Raw genomic sequence first — 20286 nt, 5'->3', positions numbered from 1 at the left:
AGACTAATCAAAAACCTCACAGGTATCCAATTCACCACAAATTAACTTGGAATAAAAATCTGTGTACGTTTAACGCTGCAGGACATGTTTGCGTCCTTTGTTAACAGCCAACATGCTCTAACTTAACATAGCTGAAGGTTAGTCAGTGCATAAACAACTTGCCCTGCATATCAACATATTAAAAGTGGTTTATTATAATTTCAATAATTTACACTCACTGTTTATATATATATATAATTCATGTAGTCAGAGGGAAAATCAGTCCAACCGAGAACTTACATTCCAGTTAATAAAATGTTAAATTATTTCAATATAAAAAGTCTTTGCAGAAAGGCACGCAATGTACACAATAGATACACATACAGGCAGCAGAAAAATCTTGTGTGCATGTTTTTTTTATGCTAAAATGAGGTACATCAATAATTAAACTACTCTGACAGAGCTGTACTGTAGTACTGTAGGGACAGTACTGTATGCAGGGCTGGTCTTTAAACCAAATTTCCCCCATGTCAAACTACTAGAAAACTTAAGTATAGTATATTATGTTTTATGATTATTTTACTTTTTCTTATTTTATTAATTCATTTAACTGTTATTCTCTCTAATATTCACTGTGAATTTTGTTTTGCTACATGAGGCAGATTCAAAAACTTCAGGCTGAAAGGATATAATTATTGCAGAGAAATTCTAAATCCTTTAGCATATTGCATTTTGATTTAATAGAAATATGAGTATAATTCTTCAAAACCCATCATGTGCAATTTCACTGAAATAGTAGAACGTAAATACCGCAGGTTGTTAAAGCTCCCAAATTAAACACAACGGTAAGGACATAACGTCCCTAATGGAACCTCTAGCCCTGTTTGTATGTAAGTTGCAAATATGCACAGTATTTTAAAGGTCTATTTACTTATAGACACTCATTCAAACATTATTGCAAACTTTTTCTCACAAAAGGAGAGCGCCATCTACCTGCACTCAAATACAATACACAAAGCCACATGCACGCTCTTTTCTTCTTAGTAGGTTTTTAGTTTGAAAACTTTGGAGAGAGGTACTTTGGCACTAGAGTAGATCAGATATGATTCTCCCTTAGAACTAAAAAATTCCCAGTCACTGCACCCAATCGTTGGAAGCCAGTGAACAGGAACAAAGCCTTCATATCCCTGCCACCTAAAGACAAACAGAAAAAAAGAAATTAAACCAAAGGAATATTTGTATATTTTTAACAATGGCTTCTAAATTTTCTATAGGCCTTTTCCTAGTTCCTAATGAATCCTCACATCAAAGTTCATGTGTACTTTCACTAGTCTGGCTCACAGAAAGAAAATGTTTCTATATGACAACAGTATAGGTGTATGTCACCTATAGTATATGACATGATTTTAGCACTAGTCAGAGTGTGAATTAAAACGGATGTATTATTTCACAATGGCAGTAGTGTTGACAAGTTGAGTACCTGTAGAGAATGCTGTTGAGTGAGTAGGATTCTCCGTTAAAGGAGTTAGCAACTACCAGAAAATATTCCTCCCCGAGGCTGAAGAACTCCCAGTCCACTGCACTGAAGAGACAGAAAAATATGTGGTGATGACGTGGGGGGTCAAACATGAACAAACTGCGTTATTACACAAGAAGTGTTGCAATTACGTGTCTGGCATATTTTATCTGGTGTGCATCTGTACCTGTAAGTGATAATATCCTGGAAGCGAACGAACAGCTGCCCATTCATGTCCAGTTCGTAGATTGTAGAGTTGATGGCATATCGACTGGGTCCGTTACCTTGGAATCTGTGTCCATTGGCAACAACCAAGAAGACTCTGCTTCCAATCCTAAACATTTCCCAGTCTGTAGCACAGAACGTCTAGATTGACAGTGAGGGGAAATTATTCTGTGAGCAGTGTCATAACAGTGAGATGTGTGTGGTAAGCAACTAACTAAAAGCATAAAAATATAAAACTCTACAGCCAGACACCACAGCACTAAGGGAACTGAAAAGGTGCCAAAATTATACTTTCTCTCTTTTTTCTATACAATTTCAGGTGATTGATTCCCACTTGCCTGCAGTGGGCTTGTGATCCCTTGCATTCAGCTGTGGAGTTTCCCTAAATCACACATTTCCTTGTGGCTTCTCATGTTGCTATCAACGTGTCAACACCTTCTCCTCTAATGTGGCTAGACTCAAATATATTATTCACTATCAGTTACATGTCAAAGCACTGCATTCATTCAAGTAAATGATAGCAAACCACACGTTCTATTTTTGGCCCTATCTTAAATACATGGGCACACCCGTTCCTTGCTCTCCCATCTCTTTCATAACCTTTTTTTATCTCTCCCCATTTGTTCTTCCTTCTTTCTGTATGTAGATACAAGATGGTTTTACATCATTATCTTTAAGATACAGATCTTATCAGAGGAAATCAAGTCACTGAGAAGATAAACAGTATGGAAATCACACAGTAAAAAGCTACAACAGAGTGCTGCTAGGCCAAATTTCCAACCACATTCAGACATGTTTCAGATTTGCCCAGTATCGTGGTGGGTACCAAACTCTTTTTTAAATCAATTAAATTCTAAATTCTTTTTAATCATTTCAGGCAATTTTTAAGGCAATTTACACTATTTGCTTCGCTGTTTATGTTTACTACATACCTTAATGGTTTGGAACACCTGGAAGCTTCCATTGATCCAAACGTAGATGACAGAGTCTACAGAAGTGGTCACACCATCAAAAGCATTTGCGACCACCAAGAAATGGTACGGTCCGACTGTGAAGAACTCCCAGTCGTAGGCCCCTGAGGTCGGCAGCATTTGGTGAACCTCAAAAGACTGTGTTAACCTGTTCCACTTGTATATCACACTGTCTATAGTGTGATTATTATTACCTGAAAGACAAAAGAGAAAATGCAGGTCCTCTTAGTATTATATACAGATTTAACACAGGAATTCTGGAAGTTCATAGGTAGTTATTAAAGGATATTTTGTTTTTACCTAGTCTATGATTGGCCACAGCAAGATAGGTTTGTCGATTGATGTTAAAGGCCTCCCAGTCCCGTGCACAGTGGGTCTGAAGAGTCTGGAAATGCACAAATTGTTTTCTTCTCTTGTTCCACTTGTAAATCACAGAAAAGTCTGTCTCAGATTCTTTGTCAGTGTGCTTGTCTGGCCTTCCCCCAGAGTTTGACACCACTAGAAATAGCTAAATCAAAACAACAAAGAATAATAATATGTTTATAGTTTATAAATAAAATGTGATCTCTCTGAACTTTTTTTTTTTTTTTACATTTTTTTTTTACATGTCATACTTTCTTTCCCATGCTGAAGTGTCTCCAAGCCAGGGCTGTTTGAGTGGTGATATTCTGGTAGAGCTGGAAACCTGTGTGGGTCCACAGATACAAAGCAGAACCAGAGGTTGGGGAGCGGTGAGCCATAGCAGCCATTAGACCCACACCCGGCACCTGGAACACCTAAAGATTGAATGGTAAAAACAGAAAAAAGTAATCTTAACCTTAGCGAATATATTGCACAGTAGAAATAATTGCTCTTAATTAATTACAGCTAAGCACAACCACATCACACTCACATTCCAGCCCCATTTGTCCAGAGAAACTTCCAATAAGAGCATTTAAACCATACAGAAACCAGAGCTGGATCACTTCTAATACTGAGTGTGTGTGCCTTTTAAACGTGTAAGCACAGTAAAAGTGCTTGTACTCAAAGAGCTGCCATCAAATTGAAAACAGAGAAGCAAAAACGTAACTACTAAATAAAAGTGTCTACAACAATAGTTTCCAACCATTTTTGCCCATAAATACAAAGAAATTTCTGATGTGACCCCTTATCACATGTCTATGAGTTGTGAGTTGTGAAGTGGGATTTTCCCCTCACATGCTGTTTCCTCTGAAATTTTTTTTAGAGGCCTACAGAGCTAAAATTATTTGGTAAGTATTTCACAAGAAAAAAAAAAAATCTAATTAAGCTTAATTTTTCTTATTTATACTATTACAATAATCTTCTGACCAGATAGATTTATCTTCTGATCACTTGTAGGGGTCACAACCCCTGAGTTTGGAACCCCTGGTAGTGAAAAACAGAAAACACACACAAAAAAAACATATATTCTGTGCATAAATACCTCAACATCATGTGTCTCTGAGCTGGTGGTGAGGACTTGATGTTCCAACACATAGTCCAGACGTTTCTGATCTGAGTAGATTGTGAGAATTTTGTCAGTTTCCAAGCTTAGATGTAAAGAAACATGCTCATGTGCGGATGATGCTGGATTCCTACCCTGCAGCACAGTGATCCACACTGTACCGTCACAGAGGTAGAGGACTTTCCTAAGGGGATTGAACCACAGCTGACCTTGATGCATCTCTGAGCATGATCGCTCCAAACCTACTGACACCCGCTCCTCTGTTTCTGACAGTACATGATCAAAGCACCCAAGCAGACAATTAAAGAGGCAGGAAAGCAGAGAGACACAAAAACAGCAAATCAATTTTGAATTGTTAAATGTTTCTGTTACCATATGGTGTCAGATGACTATCCTCCTCCTTCCCTATGACAGGCAGGTCTAAAAGAAGTGGTGGTACTGACAGAGCTGCTAACTGGGGATCGGAAGACGGGCAGATCTGAAGGGTGGCATCGGAACCTGGCACCAAAACCAGCTGTCGCAGCAGACCCTTTACATGGGCAGCAGGTGAGATTCATTATCAGTCAGTTACTGTGTCATTTAGTAGGTTTGTAATGAGGAAATGTAAGTCTTACTGAAAACAAGCCTTTCCATCTCCCCCGACTGCCAATGTGGAATCTGGATCCCTGAATGTTGAGGTTTGAGGGGAAAGGCCTGGAGGGAACACTGTTTGCCATGAAAAGATATAATTATTTCTAATAGCTGAAGTTTTTTTTTTCTTCTGTAAATGATCATGAGGCCTGTGTAATTAAAGTATCACCTGCAACTTCTGTTTTGGACTCTGACAGGAAAATACGAGACAGGAATTGTATTACATTTATAAGGACTGTATGGCTGCTGATATTCTTCCTTTCCATAAGCCAGAGGGAGTTTCCACTACAAACCATCTATCACATACTGTCAGGCCACTATGACATGACTGCAGGGTGTAAGCAGATTTGGCACAGTGCCATTGTATTGTGGTGAAGTATCCACAATCCCTCAAGGAAATTTGGAGGGAACAGTAAAAAAGGATGGTATGAGACAGATAGCGTACCCACCCAGTGAGTAGAAAACAGAAGCAAGCAGTCAAGAGGAACAAAAACTAAATGAACTTACATTTCCAGTGGTGGTGCACAGTCTACTGTTAGCCTCGCATGTTGGCTGCTAATGGTTAAAACCACAGTGTGCCACTGGTTATCAGCCAGTCTGGTGTTTCGAAACACCCAGTGCTCAACCGCCCCTCGATGACCTTTAAAAAGAAAGTGCAGACGTTTTTTTGAGATCCTCAATCCAAGAATGATCCGTCCACGTTCCTCATTACTCTGCACTTGTCTTTCCTTCTTCTCTCCATCTTGTCCTTCTCCACTAATATTCCTCTGCTTACTACTTTTCAACATGTTTCCTTGAACATTCTCCTCTTCCTTTTCCTGCACTGCTCGTTTTTCTTCTTTTTTTGGCTCCATCAAGGAGAAGATGTATTCATTTCTCTGTAAAGCAGACAGGAAAAACTTTCATTTTGTATATGGCAGGAGCGGAAAGAAAAAAACTAAAAAACTGCACATAAGTACAGAATTTACACTTAGAGCATATCAATTAGTAAATCAACAGAATCAATATTTCAAATATGCCCCTTTTTTATTAATACTACTACTAATAATAATTTTCCTTTCTTTTTACAAACTAAACAATGATCATCAGATACGCAGAGAATGGGCACAGTCTTTGTACTTTAATAAATTGTAACTTATATTTCATTCATGAGTTTATTCCTCCATGTATTTGACAACTTTAGTTACTGGGAAAATATATGAACATGTAAATTTGCTTCACCTCCACCAAACAATTACCAATAATTTTAGTATATATATCAATATACAAAGGCAAGATCAATCCTGCTGCATACTGAGCACTTATACTTTTGATGTCTTATTTAAATTTATCTGATATTATTTTTGTATCTTTACTTAAGCAACATTCAAACATGGGGCTTTTCCTCATATCAGAACCTTTTCACACTGTACAGATACTTTTACTTAAGTCCAGGACGTGAATACTCCCTCCACTTGTTTTCTGTGTTCCAGGTGTTTGTTAGCTAGGTTTGCTTACCTTGAGTGCAGTGCGAGGGATTTTTAGAGTCACAACAAGCGAGAATTCTTTAGGAAAGAGGTTGCAGTTCACCAGCAGGTGGGAGGAGGGAAAGCTCATGGCGGTATGAGGGCTGGAGAAATGAACCCCTCTCACCCCTGCAGCCTGCCTCATGTGAACCCCTGGTACGAGTTTGGAGGTGTCCCTCTCGAGAACAAAAGACAGAAGATCCAGAGGGAGCAATTCTGCAAACAATAAGTAAATAAACAAGTCAGGAAGATTGTTTCTGAAGCCTGGAAGGCTGTTTTACTACATAAGTCTTTTTATCTACAAATATTTGGTTCCTAACCTAAAGGTCGGAACCCTCCGTAGAGAGTTCACAGAATAAATCTGAGGGGTAATGATTAATGAAATAGCAAAGAAGAAAAGGTATTATTTTATACATTAAATTATGTTTAGTTTTCAGACTTATCTACAATTAACACTACTTATTTAGAGATATTTGGACACTGAGTATTTGTTCATGCTGCTTAATATTTTACTTGTTCCATTACAGAGAGAAATGTATATTTACTTTACTAGAATTATCTGATCATTTTTAGAACAATTTTTCATGCAGATATGCCAAGCATACTATGATTCAAGCTCTTATAATATGATAGTTGACAATTATTATTTTAATAATTTTTATTCACTTTTAATTAGTTTGAAGTTTGGGCTGTTAGCTGGATAAAAGGTTATTCAAAAGGTTCACTTGCGTTTGGCAGTTCTCACAATTTACTGATTTTTTTTTTACAACAACAAAAAAAAACAATTGATTAATTAACAAACTAACCAATAATTCCAAAATAAAAAAGCTCAAATACTTTTACTTGGGTAAAGGATCTGAACACTTCTTCCACCATTGCTCATAACTCAAGAGGACAAAAATACAGTAGCTTGTTTTAAGCAGGCACAAGTTAAAAGGGTTGGGAACAACTGCTATAAACTAATAAATCAGTTAATTTGTGTGAGAAATAGCCTTGGGTGGTGCTGGAGCTATAGGAATTCATAGGAGGGGTTGTTATTAAGAAAGACGCTATTTGGAAAGTAAGAATAATGAAGAACAATTACTGCCAAATTGATGAGACATCATGTAAACATGCACCCTGTTCGTCCTGATATTCTCATGTGTATAGAATTGTTGTGGAATCTTAACCACATTCAATGTCTGTACTTGCTTGTGGATGTTAATTTAACTTAATATTGCACGCAATACTGCACACACAAGCCCTCCCACTGTGCTGTAACCAGACGCAGACAGTTGGAATTATCCAGAAGAATTTTAGCTGGAGGGGTTTCCCAGGTTTTTAGATGAAACTATAAACCATCCCCTGAATAATCATTAACGGAATATAACATTTGATGAAGTGAGGGGATGGGGAGTAAAGATGCGTTTGGGAGAGGTAAACTAGAATAAAAAGGCACAATACCTGTACAGTGTCTCCATGTCTCCGTGGTGGTGTCAGTGACCCTTAACCCCAGGAGAAGGAGTAGCACAAATATCAGCAGTGACATTGCAAAAAGCCTGTTTGGTTTAGTTGCCAGCTGGTGCGAATGTTTCCATATTGCTCCCTTCGCCTCTATCTTAAGTGACGATGCACACAAGGCCACTCTGTAGTCCTCATATCAATCCAAGTGAGCATTTTCAGATGTTTCAATTCCAAAAAAAAAAGTATGCAGTCAAATCAGGAAAATCTGTTGAAAAGAAATTACATTACACTAGTTACCTAAGGTTCACATTTACATAAATAATAGAAGTAGAGCATCTGTGCTAAGAGAGAAGTCCATTCATCTGTGTGGAGAATCCTGCACCTGCAGCCCCTTTTAAACACCAGAGTCATGCAAATCAGTGAACAGCCAGTCACTCATCCTCCCTCAACTGCCTCTGATGACACAGACCTGCCAGAGGGCTAGTTCTTCCAGTGTGTGTGTTTGTGTGTGTATCAGACAGACTGACTGACAGACAAGCAGAGAGGCTAAATATTTTAATGTTATTGTACAGAAAATGTCTGTCAGTACATGAAAAGAGCCTTACCAGAGAACATTTCTTTTTTTAGTTCAACACCAACAACAGAACATATGTGACTTTTGACTTAGGTGAAACTTTTACCCTGCAATAGACAAAGTACTAAGAGGGCTTTGGTTTTATAGTATAGTAATAATATGATAGTACATTTGGCTTTGATTAATTTGTTACTAGGCACTCATCAAATTATCAGATTGTTTTTAGAGGCTGTGGTATCTGAGCTTGTTTCAGATCTCTTGCAATCGTGTCATCCACCGACCAGCACATTTACAAGGCAAATGCACCCACATTAAGATCAGACTACACCTAGATCAGAAAATAAGATACCAGCTTTACCCAGCTCTCATTGTCCTGCATCGTGCTGTAATAAGTGGTTTCAGAACTGTTTAGGTGCAGAGAAGTTTTAGATTGTCCACTCATGTACATGACTTTCCTTATTCCTAGTTTGACTCATCAGCCTTTGTACTTGTTCTTATCACTGTTCCAGCTGTACTGAATACAACTATTTATTCTGTTTATCAGATAAGATTAGATCTAAGGTTCTAAATCAGGCCCCCGATGATACAGGACATCCTGGAAGTTCAGCCACAGTTTGAAGCCATTATCAGACTTGATTTAATACTATTTAACACTGTAGCAGCCAAAGAGTAGTTTTATATGCTTTCAATTTTGTTTCACATTATTTTCATATCAGTGTTTCATTTGGATTGAATCTGCAGTCTGTTGCTTGCTTATTAGGGGCTATGGAGACAGTTTTAAAAGTTATTTCATTAAACCAAAACCAACAACGGCTCAGTGACACCACCTAGCTGTCGATTTTCTTGTGATGCTTTTATCTGTGGTTATATATAGTTTTTTAAAGGCAGAGCTTTCACAGGGATTGAAGCATTGCAAGCTATGTTAAGGTTTAAATTGTTGTAGCATTTGTTGATGTTGTATATTTAAGCAAATAAGACAAGTTAAATATTTTTTTTAAACAGTCAACCATTTTGGAAAATACAAATACAGAAAAAGAAGCTTCCAACAGCAAATCTGAGTACCAAACTATATTTATTGTATACAGTAGTAAAAGACCACAAATAATGTACAAATCAGTAGAGAAACAAATAACATGACAAGACCTGGGCCCCATTCTTCATACATTACAGTTTAGGTAATATATTAGCCAACTTAAGGGAGCTTTGTCCAGCGGATTTGTTTGTCTTGATAACTGTGCTCTTATTTCGTTAGAGAGGAAAGCTACCATCATGACTTGTGACTGGCTTGTGCAGAAGCATGTCTACAAATGTAGTGTCACAGATTTACAGTCTGTACCACAAACAAATTGAAATATGCTTGTTGTTAATGACTGAGGGAAGGATGAGAGTTCAGTCCTCATAAAATTTCTATTCACTGGGGTCAAAGCAAACAGGAGAGTGAATACAAACAGCACAGGCTAGTACAGTGAAGCTTTTAACCATTTTTCTGTCATAGTCATTCAAAAATATTGGCATTGACTTCCATCTTAACTATATAGCATACATACCAAAAAAAAACAAAACAGCTTACTTTAAAAAGGACATAATCGTTCTAATGTGGCTAGGGAAAACTACATTTAAGGGGCTATGGAAGCAGGGAGACTAAAACGTAGACTCACAAGGCCAATTATAACTGCAGCCCATATTGCCTAATTATAAATACACCAAGACAGGAATTTCCTCCGTACTGCAAAAGTCCACATAACAATGGTTTACCAAACTCAAAAATTATTTTCTCTGGTTCACACAGCAAACAAAACTGATTTTCCAAATTGCACTGGCCTCGTTTTGTTGTGCTGTTTAGCATGTAGGACTACTTAGTTTATAATCTCGTCAATTATTGCAATACTGATCAACTGGTGCTTGAAGGAATGTGCAGATTTATCTGAAAATAAACTAAAATAGGTCAGCTTAAATGATTGTTGTGATTCAACTCATTCTGAGAAAGCATGCACTTTTGTGTGTTTTGAGATCAAAGACTAATTGGCTCAAATTTGTTCAAATTCTTAGATGAAGAATGGGGCCCTGTGGGTACAGAACACTTGTCTCCCAAACTCGACCGGTTGACCTCTGTGCCCTCGCGATATGCAACAAACTGCATGCATCCTTCTCTTAACTGTAAAATATTGGAGACACTCAATTCAAATGAAGTCACTGTTCGCAACACTGCAATTAAAGATGTTTCAAACAAATAACCTGCAAGTATTGCCTCATACAAACCAGAAACCAATATTTCTACTACTGACAGAGCAGTGACGTGTCTTCAAAATGCATAACATACTGACTTTTGTTGAATATCCTAGCTTAAACTGGAACCTGTTCCTCTTAAAATCAGAATCAGTTGCCCCATCAGTCTACATTCACATTACAAATGAGCCAGCTGACCATACAGCACTGAAGAGCAACTTTCCAATTATGCATCCACAAAAAAAAAAGAAAAAAAAAAAAAAAAAAACAGCTTGTAAGAATACCATAGGGACTGGTCACTGACCCGCTTCATTGGAAAACAGGTTGAAAGAAAACACAAAGTTATGTATTCCACATTGAGAGACTATCCTTACATAGCCAGACCCTGACCAACTCCAGTTGAGGATGCACCTCAATGGGGTAAATTAGATTTCCTCCTCCTATGCACAGGGATTTGACTGTATTATAGTCTGTACAGACACCCACAAAGAATCTCTCTCAATTAGTAGTTGTCAAAGAGGAAGCAAATAACATTAATGAAATACAAACTCCCTTAAAATATCACCATTTTGACCTTGCAGTTAGCTTTTAGAATAATCCAAGTACATCAAATATGAAACAGAAGTTCGGTCTTTGGAGTATTGGTCCAAACCCAACAACATTTATCTAACATCCGCTCTGATACTTCTGTACAAGGAAAAAAAAAAAAAAAAAAAAAAAGAAATTGCAGAACTCTTTAGCAAAAGCACCTAAAATGCAAAGAGAATTAAAATACATTTTTGACAGACAAGCAGGAGTCATCATTCAGACAAAATCACACAAGAAAGCAAAGTGAAATGGAAGGCGGGTGTGTATTAAGTTCAGCTAGTGATTTCACTTCAAAACATTTTTATGCCCACTGACTGTGACCCCTGGACAAAAATTTAAAGAGCCTCACATTCAACCCTGATGGATGACAACTGTGACAAACTACTGGATACTAAGTTTTCACTGGATAGTGAACAAGAAGCACTGACAAACCAGGAGCAGCTGTGATGTGCTGTTGGTCCAATCACAGCCTGTGATGCCAGAACGAGAATTATGTCCTGATTGGTCAACAGAGAGACCGCTGACACGCACAAAAGTTCATTCCTGGCTGGGATAGTACATAAATGGCTGAGGAGACCCCCCCCACCCCCTCCCCACAGCTGACAAAAAACCATAACATACACCAACTTAGTAGTAGTAGTAGTAATAATAATAATAATAATAATAATAATAATAATAATAGACTGAGGAACGATGGGGAGGGGAGGGACAGTGAAGATGGCTGGGGTGTGGTCTGAGGTGAGGAGGGCTTAGCAGTGCCCGCCTGTCTGCTGCTGGAAAACATCTATGGTGTCTTCATCTTCCATCTCCAGCTGAGAAAAACATAAGACAGAGGATCTAATTAGTAGAAGTAAACAATAACTAAACCAATAAACTGATGGCAAGATTAACCTGCAATGATTTATCACCTTTCACAAATAACTGAAAGAACAATTGCGCATTGGTGTTAAATAATATGGAGAACTGCAGACTTCAGCACCATGATGTTACCATCACGTAAAAAGATGTTCGGTGAACTTTAAAGCAAATATAGCAATAACATAATCTTACCTGTGCAGGTGTATCAGTCTCATTGATGGGTTGGCCATCAAACCTGAACCTGATCTGTCTTATTGAAAGACCCTGCAGGATTGAGACAACACAGACGAATATGAATCTGTGCAGAACTTTTGGTACAGGAATGGCAGCAAAGCCAGATGGCAGATCCACAATAATAATTATATTTCTGTTGAGGAGGACGTTTAAAAGCAGTCATTTTGGGCTCACCTGTCGTTCACAGTATGCTTTCATTAGTTTGCTGAGCGGTGTGTGCCTTTTGATTTTGAACTGGACCACGGACCCATCTTGCCCTGCAACCTTAAGGTTGATGTGATCATTCTCAGTCTTCACTCCCTCCTGCGGATAGAAAGTTAAAATTAAGGTTAACAACAAACCTCATGAGTTTTAATGCGATAGTGGAGTCAGAGGTACAATAGTTAACAGCGCTAACTGCAGAAAGTTACCAAACTGTTAAGTTGCATGTAACGTTATACCGCCTGCCACTTTAAAACTAATTTCACAATAAAGCTACGGTCGAAGTGCGAAGACGGTGAGACGGGAAGGAGTAACAAAACACCACAAAGTTACACCGAAACAAACGTGCATGAGGCGGAATAATGTAGGCATGTTGCACAATGCTGGTCGCCTGGCAGTCACCGATGCTAACGTTAGCATCATTAGCTCCGGGCACGCCACCCCTTCAGGACCGATGTTTAGTTTAGCTGCCGGCTAGTGCTGCTAGCAGTTTTGTTGTGTTGTACTCTGGCCAGCCACGTACTAGCGTGTTAAAAACAAAACGGATGGCACGACTAAGACGGTTTTAATATAAATGCGTCAGTTCAACTGTCGCTCTTTCGTAGCTGCTGCAGTTGCGGCATTTGCGGCGTTGCGGACATAACGTGGTCCCGTTTCGACAAAGAAAAAAATCCGCAAATAACCATCATGGTGTTATAGACATTTCGGCCCACAATCTTCGAAAGTCTGCTTCGTAGCAGAAATTGCGCCCTATTTCCGTCTGCGGTGCTCTGTGTAAGCGCATAAACATGTCAATCTGGATGTGCGGGCACCCATTCATTTGCGAAACAAACACTGCGCCGATTCTGAGAAACGTGCAAACCAGGCCATTTTAGATTGCACATCTGAGAAATGGTTTGGTAGGAGCTCGACTGAACCACCAGTACAGGTCTGTGAACCATAATTCTTACCTTTGGCTTTTCTTCTGACATCTCGCCTGAATTTCGTGTGACTGTTTTCAGAAAAATCGGCTAATTGGGCTTTATTTGTCTTTCTGCCGCCTTCTGTCCTCTCGTCTCCTCCGCTGACGGGTACGCGCTTTGGACCGCTGTTACAAATAAACGATTGGATATGAGCAGGCCACGTGACTTCTATCCGCGGGGGCGCGGACACGGGAGCGCGCATCTATGCAAAATACTCGATCACGCGAGCTGAGGAACCTGTAAGGTAATACGATATAGAAATCTGTGAATGCTCACACACTGGCAAAGCAGCTTTGCATACATTTGTAAAAATACGAAGTAGCGAAGCCAGAATGTGAATTATGCAGTAACAGTTACAGACCTGTAGAGAAAAAGGTTCAAGTGAATTTCAAAACCAGTGGCTTAATTTATAGCACATTTTAATAGGCCATTTTATTACATTTGATTTCAACTTATGGTTTTGAAAACAAAATAAGAACAGCATCAACAAAAACAGTCATACACAGGAAAAGGTTTTATAGGGAAATTGTTTTTTTAATATGTAATTAAGGCTGGTGTTACCTCTCATGAGGTAATAACAATGTGCTCTGCCTTTTTAGCAGGCCTGAGAACAGGATATGAACATGCAGAGCAAGAAATAGTTAAAAGTTTTGTGTAGGAGAGGTAGAAAATGTCACAAAGTAAAACAGAAGTAAAGTAAAATCGTGTTTCTTTCAAATTTTAGGATTCAGTTCTAGACCTCCCACAGTGATAACTCTAAAGACAATGCACTGCCCTTCAAATTTCTGACATATCAGTTAATAAACTGCAATCGTGTCAGTAAGCTGCCAGAATTTCAGTTCTGTTTTCATTATCCCAATAGCCTTGATGATTTATTCTAAAATATTATTTAGGCCAAAATAAAACTGTACATCTTTGTTCATCATTTAACATTTAATTTGCTGAGGGTTCATTATGAAGGCAGAGTTTCTCTGATCAAACATTGAGTGGGAAAGTAAGTATGATCATCTCATGCAGTAGATGTCACCCTTTCAGCCTTTAAAGCAAAGTATACTAAACTGCTTTAAGAAAGCTATAGAAGCTCACTAACCTGCCAAATAGCAGTATTAATATTACTGACATCTCTTAATCTTTTAATGAACGATCTTTGATTTTTTTTTAAATAAAAAGATACGAAATATAAAGCAAAATATTTGGTGCTAATAGTAAAACAGGGCAGACACAACCACAATAAAAGTCAAGTGCAACCAGAAGAATTATTAGTGCAACGTCTTTTATTAGACCTTTGTGTTTTGTAGGATATACAGAGAATGATAGAATTAGACTGACTTAAATCCAACTTTAAGATATTAAAGATATTCAGTATCAATAAATGATAATTTCTTTAGTAATTATGAAGTACATCTGAATTATTATGAATGTTTTCTAAATCAGAAACATACAGCAATAACACAATAAAATGTCTTCCAACATGTATATGTATTTTAAAATGAGTATTGAGTCATTTTAAATCAGGAAATGAGAAAAAACGCAAAAATAGGTTATACGTTATAACTGCACCTCTAATGCAGCAGCAACTCAGAGCAAAAAAAAAAAAAAATCAGAACATATAGCAAAATAAAATATAGCTTAAGGTCAAACTGAATTCTTTTTCTACTGTACAATCTCACTCTAATATACAGTATAAGCACACAGGTGTTACTGGACTCTAGTCTTAGTCCTGAAGAACATGTGTCTATTCTAGTCTTTGGTTCCAACCTCTCGGATAATTAGAGTTAACACAACATTCCTGTTAATTGGCTGGATGAATCCAAATGCTGGTTGTATAAAACTACTGTCACTTTTCTTAAATTATCTTATTTTCATAGTTTATAGGTCATGTTCAAGCTTACAAGCACAAGATGGTCTCTTGATGTCTGTGATGTGAGACGTCAGAGCTTAGTGAAAAACAGGAGATTAGTGCGGAAAAATGTGAATTCACTGATGTTCTCATGCAAATCTGGAGTATGGATTTTGTCCACTTAGACCTAAAGAGTGAAACAGTAAAATCAGAAATGAGAAAAAGCCTCAACACATTCATGCTGTGTTCCCATCCAAAGTCAGAACCTTATCTTTTAAATGATCATAAAAACATATATTTGCACCACGTGAATATGTGCATGTGCCTATTAAAATGTAAAAGTGTCTCAGTAAGTGTAGTAGCTCACCATATTTCTTTCTGATTTCATCATGCTTCTGTTTCATCTCTGCTTTCCTGTAAGAAGAAAACATTCTCTTAGCCATGCATTGACTAATGATATTTTTCAGACCTTTAAACACTCCCAAAAAGTCACATGTCTACAAACCAGTTTGGGCTGATTACAGCATGACGTCTGCATATTTCCCTCATTGGTGTTGCTTTTGTGTTTTGGTATGAAAGAAAAATTGGATGATGACCGACATCATAGCTTGTTTCAGGTTGTGCATCATCAGACACAACACAAAAAAAACAAGACTATTAAACTAATCTACTTTATATATCTGTCTTTTACATTTGAGGTTATTTGTGGTGATGAATGCCATATCTCGAAACACATCTCAGCACAGGAGAGCTGCTGCTAAACAAAAAAAAAAATAACAGAACATTATTACCCACCTTTCTTCTTGTTTGGTTTTCAGCTTATTGGTCTGTCTCTGCATCCTGGCCTCAAACCGTTTGGATCTGACAAAAAAGCACAAGAGCAAAGTCAGGCTATGATTAGTTAACATGTGGGAAAGTACACAGTGTGTGTTTCAAGGGCAGACACCTTCAGATAACCAAACAAAGTTAACAGAAATGTATAATTACACTGAATATTAGCGTCATATAATTAGATTAAAATTCCCCTACGTCACATCACCTTCTGAATTTAACACCAGATAGAGATAAAAAGAATAAATATGGAAAAAGACGCTTGACTTCTTACTCTGTCCTTAACAGAACCCATACTCAAACTATCTGTGACAATAAACATGCACCTAAACCTATTTCCTTCTAACACAGCCTTTTTTATCCTTATAAAATTGGTTAATTTTAGAATAACTGACCCAAACATATTTCATTTTTATTGTGTCTGTGTTATGTTGTTAATGCTTCACACTGAGTGAAAATTACAGGCAAGAGTAGGTTTCAGTAAATAGTCTTCAGCAACAAAATATGTCTGAGCCTTTTCCTATAATTGAAGTTCACTGTGAACTGTAAATACAGCTGCTATAAACAATAGCACCAAAACCGTTACATTAAAAAGGAAGACCTAAAAAGATAAGATTAAGCTAAAAAGAATTTTAAAAACTGAAGAAATGACACCTCCTAACCCCCCACCCCCACCCCCCCACCACACACACACACACACACACACACACACACATTTGTTTCATCACTGTGTGTTTGGTTAGATAAGATTAACCACAGCTCAGTGAAAACTTACCCAAAGTTCTCACACTTGCAGCAACAGAATAGGCAGATCAGAAGGGCGATGATAATGACTCCACCTAGCACTGCTAAGGTGATTATCAATGTCTGGAAGTTCACTACAGACAGAGATAAAGAAGCACACAGTTATGTAGGAGCCCACAGCCATAGATTTACCTTGATGATAAAACAATGTTTCTAAGCTCTTATGATGAAAGGAATGCATTGCTTGCATGCATGATAAGGATACCACACATCAAGGCCTTTAGCTTTATCAACTAAACTGTATTGGCATGTTCCTTCCCCTCATGTACCAGCCTTTTTTTTAAGTTTGAATTAATGTCTGTATTAAAGTGTGATTGTATGAACATGAATATGTGTTCAGTGTAAGAGTATGTGAGAGAGAAAGAGGGTATTCTCTTACTCCAGCAGAGCCCCCAGCGTGCATCATTCAATGGGCAGACTGAATGTGGTGGCAGGATGGTCCTCACTGGATATGATATACATGTCTTGGTTGTGATACACCACAAACACTGCAAAAAATGCCCAGATTGACACAAGTAAACACAAAAGAGCAGAAAATGGTGGAGAAGAGGAAGAATGGATGAGATCAGTTTCTCCTCAGACCAGTCTAGCAGGTGCAGTGGTGGAGGAGGAGCCACTTCCCCTCACCTGAAAAACTTTCCATCACACACAAATTGCACATACTGTTTTCCACCCAAAAGCCTTTCTCACAGGACTTACCTCCACGTTTGACAGACATTCCTCACAGCTTGTCCCGTTCTTTTCTGTGCAAGCTGCTGGAAAAAAAAACAAAAAAACACCCAAAATAATCCACAAAGGGAAGTTTCACAATCAGTATGATTTTCTCACACATTTTACTTCACAAGGGAAAGTGAAAGCGACTTTCATAAAAAAGAGATTAACAGAAAACAGTATGGGAAGCAGATTAAATGAGGCCTGTGGGCTTATCCTTCCTGTAACTACTGCTAATTATCCTGGGACATTTTCCATGGAAACGGAGCACAGCAAACACACAAGCTTCACACCAGTTATATTATTATCAGTAGACCAGATGTGAAAATAGCAAAAGTTTGTGTCAGTGCAGTCATGTTCTGTTGAAAGTGGGTGTAAACAAGCAAAGTCTCATTCTTGTGTGGCTGCTTCCTTTGTAACTCCTTCTGCTGGTTTAATGTCCCGAGGGGGGATAAGGGAGAACTAAAAAAAAAAAAGACTTCTTGTTCCTGCTGAGAGGTTTTAACTACACACAGAGATATGAAACTAAGAGAATGTGCCCAATAAAATTAACAAACCTTGGATTTATGTATAGTTTCATTAGCTTTTCTAAGATTTTATAACTTTTCCTGAAAGAATTGATTTTAAGCCTGAAAATTAACCAGGAAATAAAAGTGTAATTCGCTATAGTTTGTTGGTTGTTTATGTCCTGTTCATTTACATTTTAATTACGACCTGACAAAAATAAGAACGCAGTTACATGTGATTGATTTTTAAAATGTTACTTGGCTGTTAATTCCCACTGACACAGATTTTCACTCCTACCTTTTGTAGGTGCGGAAGTCTGGGCGACGCACCCGACGATAAGCAGCAGGGCAATAGGTAAGATCCGTAAATCCAGCATCGTGTGAAAGGAGCACAGACTATACCAGATGTTACTGATCAAAGTTTACGTCTGAGAAGATATGAGAGAGCTGTGAGCGCAGAACGAAAACTGCGTTTGGCTGCTCGGGCTCAGCTGGAATTTGAGAAATGAACGTGCAGAGAAGGAGCCAAGCGCAAAACGGTGACGCACATTCATTACGCAAAAAGGCAGAAGGGGAAGGCGTGTGGCTGCATATAATCGGTAGACAAGTATAAGAACCCCTCAGATATTAAGTTAAAAATGCACTTACACAGAAAGTAGGTTACTAATGAAGTAATTTTACGTTATTTGAGTGTTTCAAAATAATGTTTAATACTTACTACATCTCAGAGGTTTATATGTTTTGTACTAATCTTTACGTTTACTTTTTATATTTCAAGGACATTTTGCTGGTAATAGGCTCATTTTATATTTTTGTTGTTATAAGTAGCCTATACACATGTACAACTTTGAATTCAGGACAGAGTATTTTCACAGTGTGGTATTTTTACTCCTTAATAAGATTAGTTAGATTTCTACTGATATATCACTACAGGCTTTATTTCCAAAAATCTCAAACTATTTCTTTAATCAAAAACAAAACTCCAAAACAATGTGGTGGAGCAAAACATGCAGTATTTCCCTTTGAAATATGTAGAGGAACATAGTAGTACTACACATTAGTATAGAATGAAAAAACAAAAGCAAAGTACAAATACTTCAAAACTGTGTAATTAAATGTAGCCTACTTTTGACTAAGGCTTGTAGGCCTTTGTGTGTCAGAATCACAAAAACATCCTAAATGGAGGACAATTTCCAATAATTTATTAAAGCATGATTTTGTAAAGCCAGTTACAAATAAAAAACAACACACATATCTCTCTCTTTCTCTTTTTCTTTAACAAGCACAATGTTTCACTATGGGATGATGATAATAAGCATAAGATAAGACCGGGCCCCACTCTGGCCGCCTGCGGCTGATAACAGGACCCTTTTTCACAAAGTTATCCTTGAACTGATTTGTGATCAGTGGGAAAAACTTAACTTACTTATTATTTTCTGTAGCGAAACACACTGATCACATTTCAGTATTTACAGGGCAACTTCTTTCTACTCAGTATAATATCAGTGATGGACAGAACCATAGATATAGAATAAGTAGAACAGACAGCTCCAGGTTTCTCATTAATTATGGCTTATACATGTTACTTTCTCGTATTTCCTCTTATTTTTGCCAAAACTAAAATAACCAAAAGTTTACACTGGAACCTCTGCGTGGGTTCTGTTTATTCTAACGATATAGGCAGGATTCCAGTGGGCCGTGTGTAATACTGAAATTCTTGTTGACATAGAAACTAGTTTAGAAGCATTAACTACACCAAATCAGACAATAATTGGACCATGTTATATATTAGGCTGTATTTTTCTGTGTTCTGCATTGAACATGGTGAAATGTTTTGTTTACAGTGTGTTTTTGATCTCTAGAGGTGTTATACATGAGGCATGGTGCCATCTACTGTACCTGCAGTGTCACAGTGATGTTGACACAACACTGACTTCAGTCCAAAGCACATACACACAAAGCAGTTATGCCTTTCAGCATTCCCAGTGCACAATTAAACCATTTTCAGGCCCATACACTCACAGTGTCTTATCTGCTCCTTACACTGAGGCAGAAATAATCCAATATATTTTTAATACATTACCCCCCCAAACACACCATGTAATACATAAAGTACAATAAGAAATAAATAAACCCTAACCCTCCCTTGGAATCCCATGCTTTTCCCTTTACTCACAATCACAACACCGTTCTTTCAAAGGTTAGTCATGTAAATAC

The 20286-nt window shown here is 37.8% G+C and overlaps 3 protein-coding genes across 6 annotated transcripts; all 3 read right to left on the bottom strand.

Annotated features, from left to right (window-relative positions):
- Positions 1 to 96: 96 nt before the first annotated feature.
- Positions 97 to 8084, bottom strand: LOC113129860 (thrombospondin-type laminin G domain and EAR repeat-containing protein-like). 3 transcript variants are annotated; one of them, XM_026306018.2, is made up of 13 exons: positions 7735 to 8084; positions 6284 to 6507; positions 5294 to 5664; positions 4771 to 4861; positions 4529 to 4685; positions 4291 to 4422; positions 4136 to 4206; positions 3306 to 3467; positions 2992 to 3199; positions 2653 to 2885; positions 1683 to 1861; positions 1460 to 1561; positions 97 to 1173 (listed from the first exon to the last, which is right to left on the bottom strand). In XM_026306018.2, exons 1-13 carry the CDS (start codon positions 7817 to 7819, stop codon positions 1020 to 1022), a joined length of 2169 nt encoding a protein of 722 aa, XP_026161803.1. In that variant the 5' UTR covers positions 7820 to 8084; the 3' UTR covers positions 97 to 1019. The 3 variants fall into 3 exon arrangements, with proteins under 3 accessions (XP_026161803.1, XP_026161821.1, XP_026161813.1); XM_026306036.2 differs by having other exon boundaries at positions 2992 to 3076; XM_026306028.2 differs by having other exon boundaries at positions 4291 to 4416.
- Positions 8085 to 9361: 1277 nt separating this feature from the next.
- Positions 9362 to 13522, bottom strand: sumo3a (small ubiquitin like modifier 3a). Its single transcript, XM_026306272.1, has 4 exons — positions 13366 to 13522; positions 12389 to 12517; positions 12173 to 12244; positions 9362 to 11934 (listed from the first exon to the last, which is right to left on the bottom strand). Exons 1-4 carry the CDS (start codon positions 13384 to 13386, stop codon positions 11872 to 11874), a joined length of 285 nt encoding a protein of 94 aa, XP_026162057.1. The 5' UTR covers positions 13387 to 13522; the 3' UTR covers positions 9362 to 11871.
- Positions 13523 to 14707: 1185 nt separating this feature from the next.
- pttg1ipa (PTTG1 interacting protein a) lies at positions 14708 to 18601 on the bottom strand. Of its 2 annotated transcripts, none has more exons than XM_026322927.2 (7): positions 18368 to 18601; positions 17552 to 17604; positions 17232 to 17340; positions 16824 to 16926; positions 16013 to 16078; positions 15585 to 15631; positions 14708 to 15404 (listed from the first exon to the last, which is right to left on the bottom strand). In XM_026322927.2, the coding sequence occupies exons 1-7, from the start codon at positions 18444 to 18446 to the stop codon at positions 15367 to 15369; spliced, it is 495 nt and encodes a 164-aa protein (XP_026178712.1). In that variant the 5' UTR covers positions 18447 to 18601; the 3' UTR covers positions 14708 to 15366. The 2 variants fall into 2 exon arrangements, with proteins under 2 accessions (XP_026178712.1, XP_026178654.1); XM_026322869.2 differs by having other exon boundaries at positions 14709 to 15404; positions 17552 to 17607.
- Between the last annotated feature and the right edge of the window lie 1685 nt (positions 18602 to 20286).

Source organism: Mastacembelus armatus, chromosome 22 (assembly GCF_900324485.2).
Source record: "Mastacembelus armatus chromosome 22, fMasArm1.2, whole genome shotgun sequence".
Taxonomy (NCBI): Eukaryota; Metazoa; Chordata; class Actinopteri; order Synbranchiformes; family Mastacembelidae; genus Mastacembelus; species Mastacembelus armatus.
This window is presented reverse-complemented; position numbering and strand designations above follow the sequence as displayed.